At 38.9% G+C, this 27,796-nt stretch overlaps 1 protein-coding gene across 2 annotated transcripts in view; it reads left to right on the top strand.

Annotated features, from left to right (window-relative positions):
* LOC134755634 (cell adhesion molecule Dscam2-like) overlaps nucleotides 1-27,796 on the top strand; it is a 208,694-nt gene that overhangs the window by 166,320 nt on the left and 14,578 nt on the right. For both annotated transcript variants that reach the window (XR_010129073.1, XM_063692142.1), the window contains exons 8-22: nucleotides 2,944-3,166; nucleotides 13,735-13,981; nucleotides 14,302-14,455; nucleotides 15,066-15,217; nucleotides 15,452-15,542; nucleotides 15,640-15,806; nucleotides 18,906-19,051; nucleotides 21,282-21,417; nucleotides 22,877-22,996; nucleotides 23,687-23,863; nucleotides 24,150-24,294; nucleotides 24,476-24,624; nucleotides 24,818-25,037; nucleotides 25,170-25,315; nucleotides 27,082-27,250. Coding sequence is in view for 1 of the 2 variants with exons in the window: in XM_063692142.1 (XP_063548212.1) it covers nucleotides 2,944-3,166; nucleotides 13,735-13,981; nucleotides 14,302-14,455; nucleotides 15,066-15,217; nucleotides 15,452-15,542; nucleotides 15,640-15,806; nucleotides 18,906-19,051; nucleotides 21,282-21,417; nucleotides 22,877-22,996; nucleotides 23,687-23,863; nucleotides 24,150-24,294; nucleotides 24,476-24,624; nucleotides 24,818-25,037; nucleotides 25,170-25,315; nucleotides 27,082-27,250 (2,442 nt within the window). In the remaining variant the exon portion in view is untranslated. The remainder of the gene's footprint in view (nucleotides 1-2,943; nucleotides 3,167-13,734; nucleotides 13,982-14,301; nucleotides 14,456-15,065; nucleotides 15,218-15,451; nucleotides 15,543-15,639; nucleotides 15,807-18,905; nucleotides 19,052-21,281; nucleotides 21,418-22,876; nucleotides 22,997-23,686; nucleotides 23,864-24,149; nucleotides 24,295-24,475; nucleotides 24,625-24,817; nucleotides 25,038-25,169; nucleotides 25,316-27,081; nucleotides 27,251-27,796) is intronic.

The raw sequence follows: 27,796 nt of genomic DNA, 5'->3' as shown, positions 1-27,796 counted from the left end.
GTTTAGGGTGCTCTTGACCTGGCCTTTCTTCAGGATTTCCCCGATCTGATCAGAGAAAGTCCGCCGAGGTCTGCCCCTTCCAACTTGCATAAATAGTTATGTTAATGAAATGTTAATAAAATCTATCGACACACGATTATAACTAAAAATTAAAATGTATATAATGTAAATATTTTAAAAATGAAATTTTCCTTTTTTTTAGACCGCCATAGAATTTGACCCATGTTCTTTCATTGATATGTATTAAAATTGTTAAATATCAAACAATGTCGTCAACGCCATCTATAGCCTAGTATAGGCCAAAAGTGCGGCTATCTATTTGAGTATAACTTTTTCTTGATATTCCGAGGCACATACGTCTTTTCCTTGGACTTTAATTATATTATACTGAGTTACATATATCTTTGGTTTAACATAACATTTTATAAGTAGGTGCCCTACCCGCTACCTGTAATCTGTAGACGCCGCGCCGGCCCCCGACCGAACCCACACAAATCGGTAAACAATTAAATGACGGAACTCTTAAATGTAACTAGACCTTGTTCTTTTTATTTTGCTCGTTTACTCGGGCTGCGTCTGACATCAAAGGCAGAATTATGCTCCATAATTACTTTGAATTAGACCCATCGCTTCAAACGTAAAAGAAATACTGTTTCAAAGGAATTTAACTGGCAAAATAATTCCATTGGGCCCAATCACCTGGTGCAAATATTTAGTTCATTGATCGTTACTATTTTTAGGGTTCCGTACCCAAAGGGTAAAAACGGGACCCTATTACTAAGACTCCGCTGTCCGTCTGTCACCAGGCTGTATTTCATAAACCGTGATAGCTAGATAGTTGAAATTTTCACAGATGATGTATTTCTGTTGCCGCTATAACAACAAATACTAAAAACAGAATAATATAAATATTTAAATGGGCCTCCCATACAACAAACGTGATTATTTTGCTGTTTTTTTCTTTCGTAATGGTACGGAACCCTTCGTGCGCGAGTCCGACTCGCACTTGGCCGGTTTTATTTCAACACACTTGCTCAAAACGACGTTTTTATTCCACCGATTTTTGGCTCATAATCATGCATCGTAAACTGCGAGCGAAATCCATTGAAATGACGTATTATGACAACCAGTTACACTTCAATGTATTTCGCTCGCAGTTTACGACGCCTGCTCATAATCCTAGATATTAACCACGCGTGCTTTTTCAGTATATTATAACACGTGCTTTTTCATTATATTATCCGACTGAGTTAAGAAGGTAATTGATTGCTGCTAGTAATATGTATGAAAACGGAGCCTTCTTTAATTGCTTGAGTAAAACTAGAAAACTCTACAGGCGGGCTTAAGGAAATCACTTACGGCGTACCGCTAAGAACTGCGGCCTGCCAGGGACATCACTGGTTTTGCGGTCCATCTGCATTGCCGCCGTGATTGGAATATATATTTCATATAAAATCATTATGTAATAAGTGTCACCGCAATCGACCGCGACTTACTTTAAGCTTACTGCCACTATTCGAACGGTACCTTAAATAAGAGATACGACACTTGCCAGGCTTCGTCCCCTCGGCTATTCGAGGCGGAAGACGGCTCTTGAGCATAATGAAAGGATGTCGTGTAGTGTGTTTTGTTCATTTACTATACTTATTCTTTATTGTAAACCGAGGCAGAACTACGAAATTGGATTTCAATCTTCCAGAGGTGCTTTTGCCTCAATAACGCTATTAAAGTTATATTCCCAATTAGGAACCTATATTTTATAAGAAACTTTATTTTAAAAGCTCAACATTGCTCGTATTGAAATCACCTATAGACAATTTAAATTGGACATAGTATATATGACTGTGTTTGTACTTACTTATTTCTCTCTATTTAATTCTGACATGTGCATCGTAAATTATTTAAAATATCAGGGAGACCGAGCTTTGCTCGGAAAACATGCAACATGAAACACTCAAAAATGCGCGTTTTCCCAGAAATAACACCTAGCTAGATCGATTTTTCGCCCCCGAAAACACCCATATAGCAAATTTTATCGAATTCGTTAGAGCTGTTTCCGAGATCCCCGAAATATATATATAGATATATACAAGAATTGCTCGTTTAAAGGTATAAGATGAATCAAGTTATCTTTCTTTTTTTGTACTAATTACATACAGCACACCGCTATATTTGTAGCTTTCCATCACAGCCTTAAGGATGACTCACGTTAGACCGGGCCGTGTCCGGGCCGGAGCTTCCGGCGCTTACTTTTCTATGACATGACAGGTGATCACGTGGTGCTTTCCATAGAAAACGAAGCGCCGGAAGCTCCGGCCCGGACACGGCCCGGTCTAACGTGAGTCATCCTTAATGCTTCAAGTGCAATAAGGACATTTTCATCTGGAATTCCAACAGAAATTCTGATTATTGCAGATGAATCATAAGAACCCTTCCCTGATGGAAAGCCACATTTACTGACAGAGTGAGCCTATTATCGCATGTCCTAGCGACGAACGTATTTCATTTGTTAAAATGTGTGACGTGTTACCCTAACCTACCTAGCTAACTCGCACTGACGCGTAACTAATTGTTTGAGAGAGCTACGCGCTGCAGTGCTATAATAGATACGGTTTAACTGAATTGGGTTGAATGGAAGCTCTGCGCTCAGCTAAATTGCTGCAATGATTTTTAGGGTTCCGTACCTAAAGGGTAAAAACGGGACCCTATTACTAAGACTCCGCTGTCCGTCTGTCTGTCACCAGGCTGTATCTCATGAACTGTGATAGCTTAGACAGTTGAAATTTTCACAAATGATGTATTTCTGTTGCCGCTACAACAACAAATACTAAAAAGTGTGGAACCCTCGCCGGGCGAGTCCGACTCGCACTTGTCCGGTTTCTTACAACAATTACCACACTACAGCATTTCACCAATAATGTAGCTATTGTTCCTCGTTCACAGCTGGTACCGAGAAAGCGCCGGCGGGGTGCTCCGAGAGCTCCGCGACGGCGAGGCCGGCGGGCGCTACACGCGCTCGCACGACACGCTGGGCGTGCGCCGGGCCGACGTCCAAGATGGCGGCCGGTGGGCGTGCCGTGCGGCCAATGCGCACGGACACATCACCCTGCGGCTGCAGCTCAATGTGCGCGCTCATCTCACGACGCACGTGCAGCCACACACGCAGGTGAGAATGACTGTTTCAACACTACAGGAGGACGGCCTAGAATTTCCACTCGCACAAATATGTTACACCGCCCGTCAGATAATGAGACGCATGTGCAGCCACTTGTACCTTCTCCTATATTGTAAGTACCGACAGATTTACTATACACCCTTCATGTGTTCGGTTTGCGAAGAACAGCCAATCAATGATTGTTTAGATATATATTATGTAGGTAGTTTGTTTTCATTTATGGTGCTCCTAAATACACTGGCAGTTATATAACGTTATGTAACATCGTGTGACAGAGACAACATAATATAACACTATTGATACTTTCATGCTAGCCCTGTCCCACGATGTTCTATAACGTTATGTTATAACTCCCAGTGTAGAGGCAGAGGCACCATTAAATTTTTACATTTGTAACAGAAATTGTCTGCCTTATGGTATTACAGTTCATACATAAATGTGTCTGTAGTCTCTAGTCCAAAAAAAATTATTTGTAACATTTACGAGTCAGCTACTTAGTGCATTCTTTATTCAGCACATTTCAGCACAAATAATGCAGACTGCACACAACCTGCATTATTGTAGAGTTTTCTACGATAAATTTTGGACGAACGGAATTTAACCGAGCAGTCTGTGTTGTCACATTTCGTGTCACTGTAAGCTAAAAGCATGTCTCCCGGACACTTTCATGATTCAACTAGGTCTCTTGAGAAAATAAATATAGCAAAAGAATAAGTAGATTGTATAGATACCCACTAGATAGATTCACACTTTTGCTGACAGTAACAGGGTTATTGTTTATTAATACAAAATAATGAAATTGTATGATATTCCACGTATTTTCGTATGTACCTACTAGCCTACTTTGTATTAGCTTCGTACCTACCGTTACTTTATTATTTAACAATGTTTTATTCATAAAGGAATTTAATTCTATATTGCACGATATATTCATAATAGCAGATTAGAGTAGGTAACTGAATGAAAATACGGACTAATGGATTGTTTCCATTCCGAAATTCCAATTATTATACCTATATAATTTAATATGAGTAAAGTTATAAATAAACATTTAATTTCCTTTATTTAATAATGAGAGCATCGGGGTTTAACTCAAAATGTATTTAGTAATTAAATTTTAATTATCAATTTTGTCGAAACAAACCCTTTATCGACGCAATTCACGTAATTTGTAGGTAAGTCACATAACAATCTAATAACATTCATGAACAAAAGGATTCGCGTACAAAACGAACAAAGCTACAACGCAAATAAAATTCAGTCAAATTCTATCCCCTGAATCCTAAAGTGAAATAAATAAAAGTAAATTTATATGGCTTTGAAGTCAACATAGCGAGAAAATAAGATAAGGGAAACAATATTGCTTTCGGCATTAGTCAGAAATCGGAAATTGGATAGGTATTTTTTCTGTAATTTGGAGATAAAACTTGCTTTGGGCAAGCTATTACTTTAGAAAATCAAAAACATAATAAATGTGCTTTAAATACCTGTAATATAGTACCTACCTACTACTGGCGGTTTTAAAACATAAACATCATATAATATTGTATCGATTGTGATTAAGAACAGAAGAAACAGAAATAAATTGCGTAAAAACATGTTTACTAAGTTCCATTATTACAAAGAACAAAGAACCTTACTCACTCATTATCTAACCGTGAGTCGTATATATTAAGTTACTATTTTATGTAATATAATTACTTATAGTAGTTATGTGACTGCTACATAATGAAAGGCATTTAAATACGAGTGTGGGTTTAAGAAACGAACGAAGTGAGTTCGAAATTTGAATGTCATGACCAAATCGATTTTGATATAATAATGAATCAATTACAACTTTTTCACAGATATGAAATTTGTTGTAACAAAACAGTAATAACTCATTAACTTGAGTAACAACAAATTAAAAGAAATACAATTACCTATTAGTTCTCATGCTATCAAAACGTACAACGAAAATATAACTTTTTGCGAAATGAAGGGTGCGGAAGGTCGCAGTAAGCAAACGTCCCTAGAGGTAACTAATTTGTCCTTTCCGACCCGTCCGAGCTGCCCCGGATGGGTCAAGCGATAATATATTTTCGTTCCTTACCCATGTATTCGTCGTGAATTGTGTTATTATGACTGGATTAGCCGGCAACGTGACTGTAAAAACTTGTAATGGCTTTTTACTAATATAACTTTAAGTGGCTTCATGCACTCTTGTGTAAACTGCGCTTGTACTTATTTGATTTGGTTTTAAATTAATCTTGTGGTTCGTAGGTAATACAGATCATAACTTTTACAAATAGTTAATAAACCTATTACTGTCCCACGACGCATACAATCTGTATGTTTGTTAAGAGTATGACTCCACACTCCTTAGTTAAAGCCTGGTCGATACGGACCCTAGGAGGTCCCGGGTTCGAATCCTGGTAAGGGCATTTATTTGTGTGTTTATCACAAACCCTTATTAGTTCCTAAGTTATGTATGTTTTCTATATATGTAGTTATGGAAGTTTTATGGCATGAATCTAGTATAACTGGATCGGTCATGAGGGGTGGGGGAAAATGACCGAACGGGATAGTCTTATGTATCTTTCAGTAGGAGTAGCAGAGAAAGCGCTGTTATTGTTTGTCCTTGTCATAGTTTCACTTTTCCACCGCTGCCACAACCGAGGTTGTGGCAAACAAATAAGTACGTGACATGTCATGTTTGTTCGTTGCTTGTTTAATTATCGTTGTTTTGTATGAAATTGTGCTTTCTCTTATGAAATATAGTGATGGTTAGCGTTTTGAATGCTTGAACTTTGATAAAATACTGGTGAATTGTTCTGTAATCGGCTGTAATAGCCGCTCTGAGCAAAAATATGAGATCATAACCTTTCACACGTAAGTACGGTATTTTACACCTTCCTCTTAACGCAATATGTGAGAATAACATCGTAAAATTACGTTACACTCAAAACAGTGTAGAATCAAACGATTTCAATAAAAATATCACAATTATTTACGCAAATTAACAAAACATTATTTGTAAAATTATCCGCCCAAATTACGTAGGTAGGTAGGAGTCTGAGGTCAGCCATTTTTAAACTTCTTCTTAATTTAGCTGCATAACAATCATGTTAGGGATACCAGATGAAAATATCATAATTTTATGGGTAATTTTGACCTCGAAGTTTTTTCGTACTTCTAATTCCAAAAAATAAATAAACAAATGTTGTGAAGATTAAATGTGGTGTACATTAATTGGTGTGATTGCGATTTGTGATTTCTTTAAATTAAAACCCATAATACATTTTATTTTACGTTTTATTTACTAAACATGTTTAGTTTTGTACCACCTGCGCGAATTATAGGAGGTATTTCATTGTTTATACGCCTAAAAAGAACGGCCCATTGACATTTTATTTAACAATTTTTTAATACCGTCAAACAAGATAACTTTGCCTCCAGGGTAATCGCCCCAACGTGATATCAAATATTGGGGTAATTTTTACCGATATGGTATCCCCACGTTTATGACGTCATCTATGTCTATCCCTTACGGGCGCACGCGTATAGCTGGTCTATGTAATGCTAGGTCTATGTTTTATGGACTTTTGTTCGAAATAAATTATTATTGATTGTTTGATTGATATGTCTTCTTCTTGATATAAGTATTTATATACTCATACTCATACTCATTTATTAATAATATTGTTACATATTACACGTCAAACATTTAATTACATGAGATAGATTACATTATTTTATAACTATGTATTATATATATGGTCCTCTAAGTCCCTACCTACCTACAACACAAGCCTTGCTGGGCTTACTGTGGGTCTAGGTAGACCTGTGTAAAAATGTCCTATAATATTTATTTATTTATTATACTTTTCACAGAAAGACTTTTCTTTATACAGAGATCGTATATTTATTAAGAACACATATTTTAGAGGTAGTACATACTTAGTAGTGTTTAATCTGGTATAGTTTAATATATTTTAGTATATATTATATAAAAAACCTAATTTCGGTACATAACATCAAACCTACGTTAAAGTTTGTGGTTATATATAAAAATTACACGCTGTTATAAGTTATTAACCTATTGACATTTTGTAGGTTACCGGTAATTTATTATCCCACCAAAAACATTTCATGTAAAGTGTTGCCAAGACTAGGCGCATAAAGCTTTTACACTCAAAAGCTATCAGATCCCGTAGTAGGTACCAAGACTTTTACTCTGTAAGTCCTAACTGTATTAGCTCTAACTGTATAAAGCCAACATATTGGTCAAACGTACAGTACGGCTTGGCCGTTTCGTTGCAGTCACATAAACACTCACTCGGTTGACTTGTTGTACAAAGTAGTTACACAAGTCTTTTCAAATTCTGAGTGTCATTAGGGATTGTCCAATTTGTTCATTTGACAGCAACGAAACGGCCAAGCCGTACTGTACGTTTGACCAAGATGTTGGCTTTATACAGTTAGAGCTAATAAAGTTAGGACTTACAGAGTAAAAGTCTTGGTACCTACTACGGGATCTGATAGCTTTTGAGTGTAAAAGCTTTATGCGCCTAGTCTTGGCAACACTTTACATGAAATGTTTTTGGTGAGATTTCATTCATTTTTGTAAGAGTTGATATACCAGCTAGAAATGACTTATTCGTTTATAGAATCTACGATAATACAGGATCATATATAAGCAGGCATAATTCTAAAATATTTTAACATTAGAAAAATTTCAAATTTTATCAAAATTTTATAAAAGTTACGTATTGCTAGCGCCATCTATGTAGAGCCTATATAAATTATAAGTCAGGAATTTTATGTATTATAAATTGTAAGTTTCTAGAAATTTTAAAGCATTATTATCATAATCGGAATTGTTTTTAATGACCTAAGCGTTAGTTAAGGTCTCCGATTCAGCTCACTCAAATAATATATAAATTATAATTCAGGAATTTTATGTATTATAAATTGTAAGTTTCTAGAAATTTTAAAGCATTATTATCATAATCGGAATTGTTTTTAATGACCTAAGCGTTAGTTAAGGTCTCCGATTCAGCTCACTCAACCGATTTTTGTGAATTTGTGTGGGTACGTACGTGCTATCGCAGTGCTGTTGGAAAAACGCGGCTTTGTAGTGTGACGATTCGAGTTTGATCCCCAGATATGTATTTTTTAAATTAAAATGTGAATTTAGCGAGTGCGAAGTGCGATATTCGTTACAGTTGGGCAAAAATATTTTCTAGTCTCCGGCTGATCTTCTGTGTAAGTCGTACGTATTACTCAACTTATTTTTGGGAAATTTTGTGAGCAGAATTTATTTAAAAAATATTAAAATAGCTCACTTATCACACGCGAGTCAAGAGGTAAAGAAACCGGTATATAAATGAGCTCTCCGAATATGCATACATTGTTACGGATCTTACGGTCGCGTTACTCTGGTGTTCCGAGATCTCTACACGCATGCGAGTTTCTAAATCGTTGGGAACTGTTTGATGGTACTGTGACATCCGAAAACAAAAAGTCGTATGTGCCTGCAAACTTCCTATTATGATATGACTACATATATTCACCTTTCGCTGAATACTGCACAAATAAATTGTGCAGCACAATACGGAAAATTTAATTTAATTAACAATATTTTGTTACGTGAGAATACGAGTCACATGAACGTCATCAGTCGAGTATGTAATGTAGTTTATAAAACAACTGATCATAGTCTGCTCACAAAATACACATAATGTTCCAAAATGGCTGTCACATATGGACAGACAGACGGAAGACCGGACGGACAGACGGACTAAACAAAACTGTAAGGATTCCGTTTTTGCCATTTTGGCTACTGAAGGCCGTATGCCCGGAGCGTATGACAGGTACACGCTACCCGCAACGTCTCCAAGTATCTTCATGGCGAACGGTTTGACCGAAGGTCGAGCTCCGCGAAGATATTAAGGTCAGAAGTGACCAAGAGAGACGCGCTTCTGTAGTGTTCAAACAAAAAACTTTAGTACCTACAAGTGTATGCATGCATGGTTCTTGCGACTTCCACAAACACCTACTTGCGAAGTGCTCGCCATCGGCCTACGCATTCAGACAATTTAACTGCTAATCAAGTTCGGTAAAATAATTTTTGTATCAATACAGTTTTGTTTTTTTTTTTCTAATAGGCTACACTTATTTAGGCTTTGTTCGCGAGGTTGTACAGCTACTAACAGAACCTCCCTTGTGCTTAAAATTCATCATCTTCCTCGCGTTATCCCGGCATTTTTAGCCACGCCACGGCTCATGGGAGCCTGGGGTCCGCTTGGCAACTAATATCAAGGTACAATTTTTTACGAAAGCGACTGCCATTATTAGGATTAGTCCCGTTTCCTCGCGATGTTTTCCTTTCCGGAAAAGCGACTGTTAAAACCTATCTTAACAAGGTACAATAAGTAGGTATTAGTCCATACAAATACCAAAGCAAATACCTAATACTTACCTAATCTAGATAGATTAAGTCTCTCATTTCTATGATATAATAATAAAAACTAATTAAGGCGACATCTACCGAAATTCTTGTGTACTTGCAGAAGTACTCTATGAGCTTAGTTTAGCTATGTCATTATATGTAATAGTTCATAACCAATCCGTAGTGTCATAGTGTGGCACTGCACTTAGCTATATAAGCTTCTACATGTATGTAAATACGATCACTTTTTTCAACCAGCCTTCTGTTAACATTAAGCCGGGCCGGGGTTTGAACCCGCGACCTCCGGATTGAAAGTCGCACGCTCTTACCGCTAGGCCACCAGCGCTTGTGTTTGAAGTAGGGTTTTGAAAAGTTTACGACAAAAAACAGTGCCAATATAGAGGGCGCTATTTGGCTGGTTTACGTGAACCTGGTTCAAATCGGTACTTCGAAAACTTTTTGTTTTTTTTTACTGTTGTTTTTGTATTAGCATTCCGATCACTGCTACCACACAAAATTTCACGATTCTAGGACTTCAGGAACCAATGTTTTCAGGATTAGAGGTATTTTTAGGTACCCCCATTTTAAGGGGTTGCAGGGCGAAAGTTACAGATTTCTGGTCACCCTATGTGTCTGCATACAGACCCATCCCTACATGCCAAATTTCAGCCTTCTAAGACTTCAGGAAGTAGTCTGTATTTTCTATGACGCGAATTTCATGTGTTTCGGACAGTGAAAATTAAGGTACTATAAAATTTTAAGTATAATAGGTAGCTTAATAAAACTTGGTGTTTTTGATAAGTCTACTGAGTACATGGTATACAAAAAATTACAGCTCTCTAACATTGTCCAAGACGAAACTACGAGAGTACGAAAATACGGCGAAACGTGCCGAGAAAAGATATGCACTGCCTTTTGCCCTTTGTCTCGTCTTGGCGGGGGCACGGCCGTGCCCCCAGATTCACTAGGGTATCAATATGAAGGGTTCTAAAGGGCTATTACAAAAATATATATAAACGTATATATGTTCAAATGTGGCATGATAATAAATCGTGATATACGGTTACGATTTATGCATGGGGTGTAGCAAAACCGATTCGAGCTGTGGCCCGGGTGACATAAACTTTATTTAAAATCGGCTATTAATAGTTAGCAACTATTATACAGATGTAGTGCATAATTGTTTTCCATCGTGTTTTCTCGGAAACGTTCGTATTTGTCATGCTACTTCAGTCAACCTCAGTACTTTTTGCACCGAGACTGACTGAAATAGCAAGACGAATAATTATGCGCTACATCTGTAGCCAACCCCAACCAAACAAGGAAAGGTAGGCCTTGGAATGTAGAAAGCTTAGTTGCCACAACATGTCAGCCCAGCCGTGTAAGTAGTATGCCATAGACGACAAGTGATTAGATGGTTCGATGGATTATAAAAATACGAGTATGTAAGTACTCGTATTTTTATAAGCCATCGAACGAGATCCATCCATCGAGCCATCGAGATGGTTCGATGGATTATAAAAATACGAGTATGTAAGTACTCGTATTTTTATAAGCCATCGAACGAGATCCATCCATCGAGCCATCGAGATGGTTCGATGGATTATAAAAATACGAGTATGTAAGTACTCGTATTTTTATAAGCCATCGAACGAGATCCATCCATCGAGCCATCGAGACTCGTAAGTACTCGTATTTTTATAAGCCATCGAACCATCTAATCACTTGTCGTCTATGGCATACTACTTACACGGCTGGGCTGACATGTTGTTGTGGCAACTAAGCTTTCTACATTCCAAGGCCTACCTTTCCTTGTTTGGTTGGGGTGCAATACAATTTTGTCGCGAACTATCTACTACACGGTCGGAAACTACGAAGTTCGCAATGGTTGGAAAATCGAAAGCCTTGTTGCTGACAGTGTAGTAGTCGCTAATTAATATCATTAAATATTATAGTTATGTGTGCGTCATCTGTATGCAGTGCAATTAAATATAAACCAACATGTTGTGCTTTAACCCCAAAAATAATAGAGCACGACCAAACTTGATGTGTTTTAAAATAAAATGTCGCGTTTTTCCATTTGGCGGTAAAAGCTGCGGTTTATGACGTTAATAGAACGCTTGAACAGAATTGCCCTGCAATAAACGGATGACCTATAGATAACTTACTACTTAGCTTAAAATTAACTTTGATGTTTATCCATGGACAAAATGAGTAGGTATCCTTTTAACAACTTATTTCTTCTACGCTTAGTGATGATTTCAGCTAGTTTAAGTTCTTTTAACCTAATAAAGGTTGTCCCATAAAGGACGCAAGATTTAAAATTGATGAAAAACACTTTTTTTTTTTTCGTTATAATACATTTGTATATAAAATCTTGAAATACATAAAATAGGGTTATTTGTGAAATAATACGTCAGGCAAATGTCCTCCTAGGTTTTGCTGGCACATACGCACTCTTTTGTCAAAATTTTCTATGACCATTTTGTATAGATGCGGCTGAATTTCTCCGATGCAGCGTCGAATTTCCTCTTTTAAAGCATGAGTGGTTGTGGGCTTATTACTTTAGACTTTAAATAACCCTAAAAAGAAGTCTAAAGACGTTAAATCGCAAGATCTAGGTTGCCAATTCTGATCACCGAATCTAGAGATCACACGACTAGGAATTTTCGAACCGTACCCGCCAAACTTTCATTACTTTTGAAATATTGTTCAATAATAAAAACGCGTTGATTTTTTGTATAACCCGCCATTTTTACAAACCCTAAACATTAAGCGGTCAAATAGTTTTTTTTTGGGGTTGCCAGCACTAAATTACAAAAATGGCGGCAAATTGAAATCTAGCGTCCTTTTTTGAGACACCCGTTATTTAGTTATGACGAAAAAAGTTTAGCCATTAATAAATAATTATTTAGTTATTGGCCCCTATATAGTAATTGGCCACTTAACAATACGACTTCTATTATTACCTTGCTTTTTTTCTGCCTTGCTATAGTGGCCAATTAATTCATTTAGCACACCTCACCCTATTAGCAACTTTTGCTGCTGATAATACGTAAGTAAGTACACATACCAGAATTGCCGAGTCTTTTGTCAGACACTTAAAATTCCCCACATGTAACAAATCTTTAGCTGAAGCAGCAGTAAGAATGAACAGTCCCTTTCTGATTGTTTCAATTGGGCCGGACGACGCAAACATTTGTTCGGGATGCTCCTCTGACCCTTTAGGAACAAGGAATTGCAAATGAGATTGAAGAACAGTAGGCTCACATTAATTTTTAAGCAGGCCGCACATTGATGAATAGTTTTGGATAAAACGGCGGAGATTTTATTTGGGTACCCTGCGATTTATCTGCATTGACATCTTAGGGATTTCTTTGTTTTTCGGCTATATTGTCTATTAGAGCTTGTCTACATTAAAGTCGACTATTGTTTTACCAAACTTACATAGTGACCACTATTTATTCAGTGGAGTTTTGATCATATTATTATCGTAGTACAATGTAGACGGTATATCTAGCGCGGTGAAAGTTTATGTGCGCTACAGGGGGCTTAGTGACATAGACAAAGTTTTAGTCCATTAATGGCCACTCTAACTCTAATGTAGCGTTACTGGAGAACTTGGATAAGTTTAATAGAAGCTCAACATGTGGACATTGTGGACATTAATTGAGTCGCATAACTTCAAACTCGGGTAAATCCAACTGTCAGATTTTGCGATTTTGGTATTAAAAAGTGGTAATAGGGTAGATATTTCCTAAGTGGGTCGAACTTTTTTTTTATTCTAACACTGTCGCCCATCATAGTAAAAGTAAAGTTAAGGAAACTTCGACCCCTATTCCAACTTTTTGTGACATTGCTATTTTAATCGAAATCCTTAGCGCATCTACTTGACCTTGGCTTTCATGACGGCATAACAGTCATTTTCTTTAGTCGGTACATTTTTCGGTCACTTTAACCACGTTCCATATAAAAGAATTAGTCAAATAGAGTACTTAATTAAAGAGGAATTGACATTCGCATCGCTGTAATCATCTTCTTTGGCAGTCGCATAAAAACACACAATTCAAAAAATGAAACCATCTAACCTAAAAAATAAAACAATTAACCCTAATTTATTTGTCAGGTGGTGAACAGTGGTGGCACAGCCACCATCAACTGCTCATGGAGCGGTTGGCCATCACCGAGACTAGAATGGCTGCACAACGGAGTGCCGCTCGGGGCTGGTGTGTCGGGCGGCCGCGTTAGGATCATGGGGCATGGGGAGCAGCTGGTTATATCGGCGGTGCACCGGGCGGATAAAGGCGTGTATCAGTGCATGGCCAGGAATGAGAGGGACTCGGCGCAAGCCAGTGCTGAGCTGCGGTTAGGAGGTTAGTTGGTTTGACTTGTAATACGCATTAAAGTTGTGATAGCCATTCAAAAACATTTTAAATTTGGAACTGGTAACGCAAGAATAAGCTAAATAACTAAATAATTACCTACATGAGTTCTCCAATAGCTGTAACGGCTGTTATGCGTGTTGCGACAGTAAACAATAACATGCTCTTGTGGTGCAGTGTAATGTGGTGTTGGTGGCTCTAACCACAACTGTCTTGGTGTGTGTAATGTTGTGCTGTTACTTTTTTCTTGGGTCCTTCGAAAAAAAAAATATTTTAACGAATTGTTGTCAACACATGTAATTTTTGAACAGATACTGCACCCGAACTCCAGTACACATTCATAGAACAAGTTCTGAGGCCAGGGCAGGTGGTGACCCTCAAATGCTCGGCTGCGGGGTCTCCTCCCCCACACATTACTTGGCTGCTGGATGGCCAGACCCTTAACACAATGGCCAAGGGGCATCGGTAAGTTATACGAGTTATACAGGGTGTCCAGTGGCAGACTTCCGATTTCAAATTTTTTTTAAACACGTTTTCTACAGCCCGATCTGATATTTATTTCTTGTTCTGAAATTTTTGGACCACAAAAAACTACTATTGTCAGCTGACAGATCAAATCCGTAACAGTTTGGAAGAAAAAGATATAATCAAAGTCAGGATCTTGCAGTACTGAAAAAAAGCCGTTTTTTAGATACTCCTCAACAGCACGTGCACGCTGTTCTGCTGGCCAGCGCTCCATTGTCACTAATTAATCCGCAACACTCACGAAACTAAAAACCCGTGCGTCTCTCTGGCACTACGCGTTCGAAAATTATTTGAATTTCAAATCCGAAATTTGCCACTAGAACCGAGTACGATACGATATAGTTATACGAGTAAGTATACAATCAATCTTATTTAGTCTAAGCATTACGCGTGCCACTACTTCTTGCCGCCCGAACTATCTAATCTTGCCAAGAAAAACGCAATTTTGATTTGTTAAAATATAGTTTCGAAATAGAATGGAATGGGAGACCCTGAGCGTCTAGAGGTTTCGGAACATACCGACTCATACTAACGAAACATCTGTGTCCAGTTACAGCGTAGAACAGTTTGCGACCAAAACCAATGATGTAGTGAGCTACCTCAACATCTCGGCAGTGAGGTCGGACGATGGCGGCCTCTACACCTGTAAGGCAGCCAACTCTCTCGGCGAAGTTTCACATACTTCTAGGCTTAATATTTACGGTAAGTTGCGGATACAAAGAAAACTTTAATCTGTGAAGCTTAACTTATCTTACTGTCACCTTCAGTAACCAGCAGTCACTATAGGAGTCTGAAATTCCCAGTGACCACTCGTCGTTTTCATTTAGAGCTTTGAAAGCTTAGAAATATTTCTGATAATGATAACATGCAACATAAGTGCAATTTCTACAACTTGTTTCGACTCTCAAGGAATTTACGGTGTTATTTTTCTCCCAGGTCCACCATATGTCCGTTCCGTAGGCCCAATCAGAGCAGTGGCCGGCCGGGAGCTAGTGATGTACTGTCCTTACTCTGGTTATCCGATCAGGTATGAATAATCTTTGGTTCGATTCTACATAGTGATAGCGAGTCAATCTTGTAGCCAAAAGCGTTCGTCATGCAAATGCGTGTTATTTTTGTTACAGTTCAGTCAAATGGGAGCGGGATGGGAGTCCTGTAGAATGGGACAGTAACATGGAGGGAGCATTGCGTGTGTCCCGAGTAGAGCCCTCACAGGCCGGCGCTTACATGTGCACTGTGACTGGCCCACATGGAGAAATCGCGCGCAGGGAATTGCAGCTTGTTGTTAGCAGTAAGTACTTAATGTGTATGTGTACACACTTATAAAATACCAGTAAGCAAGCATCTCAGGTAAGTAAGTGTACAAAGCCAAACGTTATTGCAATGCAAAAAGAAAAGTTAAGGTGGAAAAATGTAAATTATTCCAAGACAATTGAAAAATACGAGTATAGGTACTTACACTTACCTAATTTTCCTTTCCCTAAGTAGAATCACTACAAAAACAGTCATGTCTATAACATCACATACCGTAGGCATTAAGGTACATATAAATCAAAGCTTTAGAAGTTTAGATGATAAGTTGAAAAACTTAAAATATACACAACTAGCGACCCGCCCGCAAGATCTAACAATATTTTCAATAGTGTCAATATCCAGAGAGGAAAATGGGGACTACGTTTGTATGGAGAAACGGCCCTCCCTTTTCCTCTTAATGCAATATACAATGGAGTGCCTACTTAGACTCGCTTCGTTATGAATTAAAAAGCAAGCTCTTTGTCATGGTAATTCATCGCTAATTAGACGTTGCTTAATTGTTAGACATGAATAGTCTGTTTGGAAATCCGCATAATGTCTAAGGGCGACATTCCAACTTATCAAATTGATTTTAATTTGATCTCCTTTTTCATATTTAACATCAACCTTTTATATTTTGGTCCAGACAAGAATCGTTGCGAATTGTGTATAAAAAATTAGATAAATTGGTAGAGATAAAATGTCGCTTCAGTGTCCTTTGCAGTAAAACGTTATACGATCTCCAAATGGAGTTAGTACTTTACTTAAGTTACTGACATCATTACTTAGCAATTTACTTGGCTAACGAAGATGAACAAGCAATGTTTTTCGAAGTATTTAAATATGTAATGTATCTTTAAAGTTATTTTAACTTTACTTTGTAATGAAATAAAACTATGAAAACGGATTATATCGCGTATATTGAATTTATAACAGGTGCTAGGGGTGCTAGGTCACTTTTCGATTCGGCATGGCGTGAAGCGCGAGACATCGTCGATGGAGAGTCAATTCTGGTCGAGCGAGCAGCTCTAAAATGCAAATACACTTTGCAGCTTATAACCCGTAGCGAGCATACAACGTGGCAATGGCGTCCTTTCTTTTCAATTCCTTGTGAATGATTTTAACTTGGCTTCGGGTCAACATGTTAGAGGTTGATACCAACAATTTCATCAAGAGTCCGGCTTGAAAGCCGGTCCTTTCCCCGGGTCCTTCCTTTCGCCCCTGCACACCTGGCTTTGTCTTCTGGAACGTGCTGGCGCAGCCTGCCCTTGCAGTATTGTTCTTGTGACTCCATGCTGTTCATCGCGGCTGTGGCGTACCGGTTAGAACGGCTGGCTGGATACGCAACGACGGTTTCGCTGCGTGTCATCGCGACTCCTGCCGTCTGCTGCGCGCCACTGGAGCGGCATGTAGCCGCAGTTCTGCTGCCTCTGTAGCAACACGTGTCTCAGGTGTGGTCAACTCTAATTTCTTTTAGTGATCTCTTAAGACTTAAATTAACCTAGCAAGGAACATATAATAGTGGCCTCTTAGATTTGTTTTCAAGTGCAAAGTGCTAAGCGTGAAAACAGGACTTCATAGACTTTCTAACGTTTAACGTCTCATTATAGCATAGTTCACCCTAGCATAATTACCATAAGTATGTAAATTCTGTATCAGGCCTACTGCCCGTCATCTATTTATTTAAGGATTGTGATTAAATGTGTAACTGAGCTCAAACAATAGTTTATTTTATCTCATATTAATCCTCTTTTCTTTTGCACGCTTTATGCGTGCTGGCGCCCAATCTTTCTTTAGCCTCATATATTTTATCTACTAGGAGATATCTTGGAAACTGCCAGACGTGTATTGTGATAGCAGCGTCGAGACCCACAACCCTGAGAGAACCCAAATAGAGTCTATAGCTTAATATACTGGTTACAATTGGCAAATCCCGACGTTTTTTTTCTCTCTACCACCAGCTTGGGATCCTGTAGTCCATCTGATAAAGGAGCAAGCGAGACATAGACTGTGAGACCTTAGTGTTGGATGATGTTGGACATTCTGAGTATAATATGTTTTGAAAAGATGTGTCCCGCCGAGTTTGTTGCCGGTCCCATATTGGGATACCCTCCTACAATTTAGGAGGGAATTAAATCTTCTCGGGTCCGTGGTGTAGGGTTGGAGCCGGCGTAGTTTTTTTTTTATCGCGTATATATATATATATATATATATATATATATATATATATATATATATATATATATATATATATTTACTTGAAAATAATTGTAGTGTATAACTAGCCTTATGAACCGATTTTGCATGTACAACCAGCCTTAAAGTTTATAGTCTATGATTGTTCATTATTTTAGTATGTGGGTATTTTTGCACTTTGTAATTTTTCCTCAGTCACCCGTTGACCACGAACGCTGTAAAGGGTTCGAAACGTCGGGATGTGTTATAAATTCAATATACGCGATATAATCAGTTTTCATAGTTTTATTTCATGAGTAACTATCGCGGTAACCGAAGACAATATTATTTACTTTGTAACATAATTTAAAATAAATGGCAATTGCACAATAGATCCCTATCGAAGTAATAGGTTCAGGTCCATAAGACACAGTATAGAACTTAAAATTATTGTTTATCAAAACTAGAACTTCTAATAATAATACACCAAAGCTCTCCAAAGGGCATTTACGTGTTGGATCTATATCCCTACGCAAGTCTATCAAAAGACCGGGATTTATAGTCCCGTGAAATCTAAAATGGAGATACACCACACAGATGTGCCCAACCACGAAAAACGTTGCGACCGTTCCTAAATGATATACAACTAGTTTGAACTTGTACTTTATTGCTTAAGGATACGGTAGACAATTGAATGAGTTTTAGATTATAACATGTATGTTATTCGTGGTAGCAGACACATAAGAAAACTGCTATAGTTATTGGCTACTCTTAACAATAAGACTTCTACTACCTTGTTTCTGTTTGTTAAGAGTGGCCAATTACAATGGAGAGGCCATAACTATAGCAGTCACCCTACCTGCTTCATGAGTAAAACAGCCACCTATCAACTTTCCTAGCTAACTATGAATCCATTTTACAGATCCTCCAGAAATCGAACCATTCTCATTCTCTGCGAACCTGCAGGAGGGCAAGCGCGCCCAGGTCAGCTGCAGTGTGACCTCTGGAGACATGCCGGTTCACTTCACCTGGCTGAAAGACAACGTGCCCATACCCTCGTCTCTTCAGGTTAGTTCACCCCTTTGGTTATGAAGTTTGTGGAATTACTACTGGTTTTTTGCAAGCAGTGAAGTCGCGATGATATCACAGTAATATTCATTGTTTTTTAAACTACTGAACAATGCTGATAACAGAATAGCAAAAGACCTTTAGAAATTAGTTTTTTTTTTATATTAGTAAATGTCTTTAAGACGAAGGTGGACGACCGCTTCTCCATTTTCCTCTCTGGATATTAACTATACAGGGTAGCTATAAAATAAGTGCATTCCAGTTGCCAGGGAGCTTTTGGGATTATACTGAGCAACTTTTACTATGGGACCAACCACGAAATCGCGAAAAAAAATTACCCTCCCATAGAAAATGAACCAGCTAAAGTGTATGAAATTGCCAAAAAATTTTTTGCGATTTCGGGGTTGGTCCCATTGTAAAAGTTGCTCAGTATAATCCCAAAACCTCCCTGGCAACGGGAATGCACTTATTTTTTAGCCACCGTGTAAAGTTTTTTTTTTTTTTTTTTACTAGCCTAATTTAGTGTCCCACTGCTGGGCAAAGGCCTCCCCTCGTTTCCTCCACTCGACCCTGTCGTTTGTAGTGTCCCGCCAATCCGGATAAAATGCGTCTAAGTCGTCCCGCCATCTCCTTTTCGGCCTGCCTGCACCCCGGCCAGCACCATCTATGGTGTTCCGTGGGTCCCACTCGGTAACCATTTTGGCCCACCTTTCAGGGTGCATGCGGCAGACATGCCCAGCCCAGTCCCACTTAAGCTTAGCGGTCTGGACACCTACATCTACAACTCGAGTTCTGGAGCGCAGTTCCGTGTTTCTGATTCTATCAGTTCTGCGAACACCTAGTATACTGCGCTCCATCGCTCGCTGGCAAACCTTGAGTTTGGACTTTAACGCCTCAGTTAATGACCATGTTTGAGCACCGTAGGTTAGGATAGGCAGGATACACATGTCGATGAGTTTGCGCTTGAGACACAGGGGAAGGTCGCCCTTCAATAGCGCCTTCTTGGACCAGAAGCTCTTCCAGGCGTTGTCAATACGTCTATTGACCTCTATGGTTTGCCTGTTTTCGAAGGAGGCTATCTGGCCCAAGTAAATGTACTCATCAACATACTGTATATCCTGCCCATCTACCGTGACCCTGTGTTTTGCTCCATTGGTCATCAACTGAGTTTTCGCTCTGTTCATTGTGAGTCCAACCTCAAGGCTCGCTGTGCTGAGATCTTGTAGCATGTGTTGTAGTTGAGATGCCGTGTGGGAGAAAAGGACGATGTCGTCGGCAAAGTTACCGTGTAAAGTTGGTCAAACCAAATTGTCAGTAAATAAGAACAAAAAAAACTACACTCATCCTTTTCTTTTGGGTGCTAGTACTAGTGTAAGACAAAGAGTATGATTCTCTCTGTCTATGTTTGAAATGAGACAGTCCTGTGACAAACTATAGAAAATATTTTTAGACTATTTGACGTATAGTCCTTCGTTAGATTTTTTTTTCGATTTTTAATTAGGTATTATGTATTATTAAGAGATCATCACAGGCCTTTGCGTCTATTGAGACGATTTATGCATTGCTGTTCAGACAACGGGTTTGGTGACTGTGGAGGCCGATGCGTGAGCGGCACGATTGGCCCGACCTCGCACATTTTTGGCAGAGAAAGCTCATTATTAAGAGATACGTTATGTGCTTTCTTTTTATATAATTTATTTTTCGCTGCTAACTCTTATAGCACCTAATGAAAAAACGGAAAAAATAAAAAAAGAACCGTAGCTATGGTTGATGTATGGTGTATGTATGGTTGTGTTAAAATATTTTCCATAATGTCAATATCCAGAGAGGAAAATGGGGACAACGTTTGTATGGCAAAGCGGTCGTGCATTGTCCTCCTAAACTAGAGTCAGATTTGTTTGAATACCGTGCATTACTTTTATCGTGTATTTTTTATATAGGTGCTAAGTTAAACAGATTATGGAATACTATGTACAAATAAAATTAAAACTTTCATTGTATAAATAATTCACGAGCTGTCGTATCGTCCAAGGTGGTCAATTTAATTAAGTGATAGCAAGGCAATACACTAATAGTAATACCTACTGTTATTATCTAATAATATGTCAATACCCGTTTTACGCATTAGCGTGTCTTCGTTTAATTTGTAATATATATAGAATTAACCTAAACTACAAACATGTAGAACATGTGTAATGTCCACGATATCAAGATAAAAATACTTATATAGGTGGAAGAGCGAGGCGCCGATTTCTTTAGCAACCTCGTATTCAAAGAGGTGTTCGCAAGACACAGCGGTCTATACACTTGCGTTGCATCCAACTCCGCAGCCAAAGTCAATTATACCGCCGAACTGGTCGTCAAAGGTACCCACTTGAAGCACATGAGCACTTGAGCACCTGAGCATCCGAGCACAAGCACTATCACGCTTAACGAGCACCGAGTTATGTTTACATGTAAAAGATTGGCGATGTTCACTTGTCATCTAGTTTAAAACGTGCACTGTTTGGTTTGTGTAAACTGAGTCTTATTTCTGACGAGATAGATTTCAAACTATAAATCAAACCTGCAACAACTGTTTTTTTTACAGTTGATATGCAATATATGTTCATACATACGTATATTTTTCGCTGTTACAACGTAGTTATATATTTGACGTCGCCTGTAACTCGCAATAAAATTATGACAGTCTCTTTTGATTTTCTTTTATTAAAAGGAAATTTCTCTGGTATTACAAGTTACAGGTTTTATGAAACGTGACCCAGATATAAAGGAGTCAGTGTGCACAATAACCACTCATTTTATAACAATGGTACACCCCACAAAAAGCACTTTCCTCTATATTTAATGTTCCCATGCAGTGTTATAAAATTGTATTTTATGTTTGTTTCGCTCAGCATTGGAATACAGACAGCTACAGGAGTTGGTAATTTTACCTGTGAGTGTGTGAGAAAGGAGATACCGAATAGTCTTTAAGTTTGGGAACGAACGTTTGTTCTACGCATCACGCATGACATGTAATGATATGCTGACTTCGAAACTTCTTACCTAACTTTTTTTACGTAGTTTTACTATATTAGCTTAAAATAAGAAGTTTTGAAGTTCATTATTAATCAGATATTTTTGAGGATGTATTACATAAAAATGCTTGATAATATCAAAATCGTAACGATTTAGAAAAATACGAAGTAATTTTTTGTTTTGAATATAGGTATTTTTGTGAAATTAATGATGTGCGTGATGCCTGTTTGATTATAAATTTTTCGTCTGACAAGAGATTTCTACCGGTTTTACATTAGATGAAGATTTATTACATTTATAGGAGCTCTAGATGAAAATCATAATATAATACCTATACGTATGCAAACGTTGTATGCAAACTATGTTTTTGCCAATGGTGAAAAAACATTAAGGTGGATGATTTTTTTTCTGGCGAGCTTGCTAGTGAGCTGAATGTCGATTTCTCTTAATGAATAACTTATATTATTTTATATTGATGGTTATACCAATTTGAATACTTAAAGCAGCAGGATAAGGTAATGTTTGGTAGGTCATATAGGTACCTATTTATTATGTTGTAGGTAAAACAGGGTAATTTAATCATTGATTGTCAAAACTGTGTATATTTGTACGCCCAGCACCCTAAATTCCCTTAAGTTTCCTTCTTCAATCTGTTCCTCTTGGACCCTCATTTTAAGTATGCAATAATTTGTCTCCTACATTATATTGTAAGTGGAACCAAACGGCATGTCCAAACAAGTGACATACATAACATAACCCAACACCATTTCGTTGCCTAACTATTTGCCTTTTTTCATGCTGCAGTGTCTCCAAAATGGATGACAGAACCAAAGGACGAAGCTATTTTAGCCGGGGAGCCAGTGGCTTTACATTGCCAGACTACAGGCTCCCCCAGTCCTCAAGTCACATGGATGAAGCAGAGAGGTAATTTCATTATAATGGGCTGGCTTATTTCAAGAGGACACTAAATTTCGACGCCGCAGTTCTGGACTATGGTGCCAAGAGCGTGCAGCTCTCTCACCAAAATAGCTCCTTTATATAGCTCTGTTTAAAACCAGTTCTTAACATAGGTAGGTACTTATAATGTATAAATGAAAATAATTATGTTAAATCAAAATTTTATGACAACATGCGAAAAACAGTAAATATGCCTAGCATATTGCGTGGAAGTTAGACTACCAATCCATTTCTAATAAGGAGCATTCAACGGGCGGACAGCCCGTACAGACGCATTTTAATTTCCGGTGTTGGGATTTTTTCTGCGGCATTTAAAGGAGGCGATTATTTTTCTGTGCACATTTTTGACCATTTGTCATAGAAAAGGAAACTCTTATACCTGCAAATCTTCAGAAAATTCGCGTTTGTACGGGACAACGGTAGACAATTGTATGCAATGTTCCATAAGCAGCGCGAGCTACGCGCTAAGCTGGTAGCCGATAACTTTAGTTTTCCAACACGTAGCGAAAAGCGCCTACGAACAGAGAACCCGCCTAGCGGATTGCTGGCAGTGAATGTGTTAATAAAGTTAGAAAAAGACATGTCCACTCAGCCTACTGACTTTGTAGTCAATGTCAACATTATGTCATTCATTCTATATTTTCGTTGTTAATCCAGGTCCTGCATCATCCGACTTCGTCCCGCTGGTGAACCTCGGTGGGCGTTTCCAGTTCTATTCTAACGGGACCCTGTGGATCGAGTCCGCACTGCCGTATGACGAGGGGCAGTACATGTGCAAAGCTGAGAACGGGGTCGGTTCGCCCTTGTCTAAAACCATTAAGGTTGATGTCAATGGTAGGTACTAGCTCATCATCATCAATCAAAGCGCAAGGTTAACTGGAAGAGATCCCTTAAGGGATAAGTTCGCCTTTGTACAAATGATGCGTTTTTCTCGTGTTTTATGTTTATTTTTGTACAATAAAGAGTTTTACTACAAAGCGGTCAGCCATATGAATATCAGCCAATGCAGACTTTGATGACCTAAACTTCAAATTATATTTATTGTGTAGGCGCCGCTAAGTCGTAGGTAAGATACGTACATATAAGAATATGTAAAAATATTTTTTTATATTTGCTTTAGAACCAGCAAGGTTTGAATTGACGTCGACCAACATGACAGCACGTCGTGATTCGCCGGCCACGCTCCTCTGCGACGTGCGCGGCGATAACCCCATCCGTGTGCAGTGGTCGCACAACATGAACCACCTAGATCTTAATACTTATAGGTACGCGTACGAAATCTATCAATAGTTTTTTTCTTTGTTTGCCAAACTCATTTTTCCGAGTTCGTATATTCCGAAAACTGTTTACCTACTACAACTTTCCACATATTCGTCACACTCCCAAAATGATTCATTCATAATAACAACGCTATGAACCCACTATGACCAAGATATTTTGTTTCAGGCTAAGTGTCTCCGAAGCAAAGACTGATAGTGGTTTAAGGTCCCAATTATATATCAGCAGAGCCGATAGACCGGACTCTGGGGTGTACAAGTGCCAAGCCGTCAACGCCTATGGTCATAGCGACCATTATATTTATCTATCCGTCCAAGGTGAGCTAGCTTTGGAATTCAACCACAACCATCACGTGATCAACCTGTTTACGTCCCGCTGTCTCTCCCATCCAAAATTCTAAAACTTTCCTAATCTAGGACGCCATTTATCATTATGTAAATCGCTTATTCTTATCTTTATCTAGTGCCAGCAAGTTACTGACATTGCTGACAGATAACTTTTACTCCTCAGAGAAACCCGACACGCCCCACTCTCTATCCGTGACGGAGATCCTAAGCCGCGCAGTGCGGTTATCCTGGAGTCAGGGATTTGACGGCAACTCGCCGCTCGTGGGTTACACCATACAACACTGCACGTTGAGCGCTGTCGGGGCAGTCCGTGTAGATCAGTGGCACGCCGCTGTCACTGTCAACGTGTCCGTCCATGGGGCGGCACAGCAGCAACAAGTCGCGTAAATATCCAATTATCCAGTAGTTTTGTTAACTTTAAATAGGTACTTCTGTGTGTTACCAAAACTGGAGTTACTGTTAGTGCTCACTGAAAATTATAACATTAAAATGATTTTGGTTCTGTATCGTTCTAGGCTGACTAAAAAAGGCGATATCCATTACGAGGCACTGCTCAGTGGACTCAAGCCACACACGGCCTACATGATTCGGTTAGCAGCCGTGAACCAAATCGACCGAAGTGCCTACACCGAACCCGTCGTCGTGAAGACGCAAGAAGAAGGTAATTTGTTGTCACTTGCATAGTGTGTGAAATCTTTAATGGAATTATAGGACCCGAACTCGGCGTTGCCTAAACTGGAGTACGCGATCTTCTAGCTAGGGGTTTGCCAGTGATTGATTGATTCTAAAGAGTTCAAGACAAGATGCAATATAGGTATTAGGTGTAATAGGGAACAACGGGTGACTAGATAGTTTTCGTGTTTAAAATAATACTGAGTAAGAGGTTCGCAGTTATCTGAGAATTTTAATAGGAGTATTCTGTTGATGTTGATAAAACATTCATATTGCAGAAAAGATGTTTAAGAACTGTTTTTAGAATGTACACAGATGAATCGCTACGTGACGTGTTTAGGGAAAAGCGCTTTTTGACACTTACCGGCATTTATATATTAGAACTAAGTCTATTTGTAAAAAATCACCCTGAACATTTCACATAGCGCTCATGCAAAGATAATATTAGATCGCAATATAAATATAATATGGTACTTCCGAGAGCTAGCACTTTAATATATAAAAAAAAGCACATTCATATCCGCTATTAATGTCTTTTTTTTTTTTTTTCCTTGATCACATTTCATTTATGTAAATAGGAATTAAATAACAGGTTAAGTCATACTGTTCAAGCACAAGAAAGGTCTGTTCACATTTGAAGACAAATCTTTGAAGGTGAAAATAAGTAATTAATAGTAGATACAAGTAATCTGTGCGAAGGCAGTAAAAATAATAATACAAACTAGGTATAAATAAACTTAAAATAAAGGCCCTATAAATAAAACACGTCCTCCAAGTCACTGCCGATGGGCAGTGTGCCCAGAAGGCTGGCTGCATTGCCACGTTGAATGGCAATGCTAATGCGTTGAGCAAAATACTGGCCAGCCTTCTGGTCCCTTGTGGCGTCTATAAGGCGTGCCGCTATCTCTTTGTATACCCGGCGCGCGCTTGGCCCCCACGGCCCCAGCGTTTCGACCCCAAACGCCTCAAAAATATAACTGCTGCCAAGGGTGGCATATTTGCGGCGTTTGAGGTCTTCTGCCATGGACGCGGCACGACTAGCAATACTGCTAGTGCCCGGAAGGTGGGACGGCGCGAGGGTGTCAACGCATGTGGCATCCCAGACTAGAGGCCGTCCCATCCTCCAAGGCACCAACGTCATACCGTCAGGCCTTTAATCATCTGCCTAATGAAATAAAAAGCCTCGAAGGAAATACCTTTAAAAGATGCTTAAAAAACTTTTTAATAGACAGAGTCTTCTATAACCTAAAAGAATTGTATAACTCTGTAAACCTAAATGTATATTAAAATTTAGTTTAAGATTACTTAGTTTAAGATAAAATAAATTGTATGCCCGAAAAGGGTAAAACTGTTGATACCCATAAAAAAATGTACCTAGCTATACTTCTTGTACCTACACAGTTTGAACAATAAATGTTTCTGATTTCTGATTACAGTCACCTGGAATAATATGCTACTCATCGAAGGCCGCAAAAATATGTGACACGCTCTTATGGCTATGCAAATAAGATCGTGTCAGTAATTTTTGCTGCCTTCGTTGTGTAATATAATATTGCAGGTGACTGATGTAATGCACTAACACATTATTCTTCTGTTAATTCCTCTACAATGCTGTGTATATGTGTGGGTTGATAGTCAAGTTTTAGAAAGTTTTTAGCCAGATTTGTCTGGGTTTAAAATTTTCTTTTTAACAAAAGATTTAATAGAGGTATATATAAAAAACTCAAAGAATGATGTAAAATATTATATTTTCAGCACCATCCGAACCTCCAACGAACGTGCACGTGACTCCGGGCGGGCCGGGCGAGCTGCACGCTGCATGGCGCCCGCCTCCACGGGAAGCGTGGCACGGCGAGCTGCTGGGGTACACTGTCTCCTGCACCGAGATCAGCCCGGGAGGCATGCCTGTTAGGAACTCTACTAGGTAAGATATTTGTTAAATACCTTCCAACCTCCGAAGAACGTGCACGACTCCCAGTGGGCCGGGCGAGCTGCAAGCCACATGGCGCCCGCCTTCGCGGGAAGCGTAGCACGGCGAGCTACACTGTCTTTTGCACTGAGATCAGCCCGGGAGGCACGCCTGTTAGGAAAAATTGTTAAATAACTTCCTTAAATTAACACATTCACTGCCAGCAACTCGCTAGGCGGGTCTTCTGTTCGTAGGCGCTTTTCGCTACATATAGTTTTTCTCATGTTATCGGCTACGCTCGTAGCTTGTAGCACGCGCCGGCACTGAATGTGTTAAAAATACACAAGCACGTAATTTTTAGAGGCTCGATACGTTAGCACACACTATATACGCTACGAGTCAAGTCATTGGGGTGCTTTATTAGCTAAGGAGTAGCAGTTTTGACAAACTGGTGTACCTATATCATTCTCGCTACGTAAAAAGTTATTTTTTGCGATTACACCGCCTACGTCTTTACTTATTGGATGGGACGGGGTCAGTATCAGTATAAATAGTGGCAAG

Source organism: Cydia strobilella, chromosome 3, assembly GCF_947568885.1.
Source record: "Cydia strobilella chromosome 3, ilCydStro3.1, whole genome shotgun sequence".
Taxonomy (NCBI): domain Eukaryota; kingdom Metazoa; phylum Arthropoda; class Insecta; order Lepidoptera; family Tortricidae; genus Cydia; species Cydia strobilella.
The sequence above is the reverse complement of the archived record's forward strand: the minus strand, read 5'-3'. Positions and strand labels throughout refer to the sequence as shown.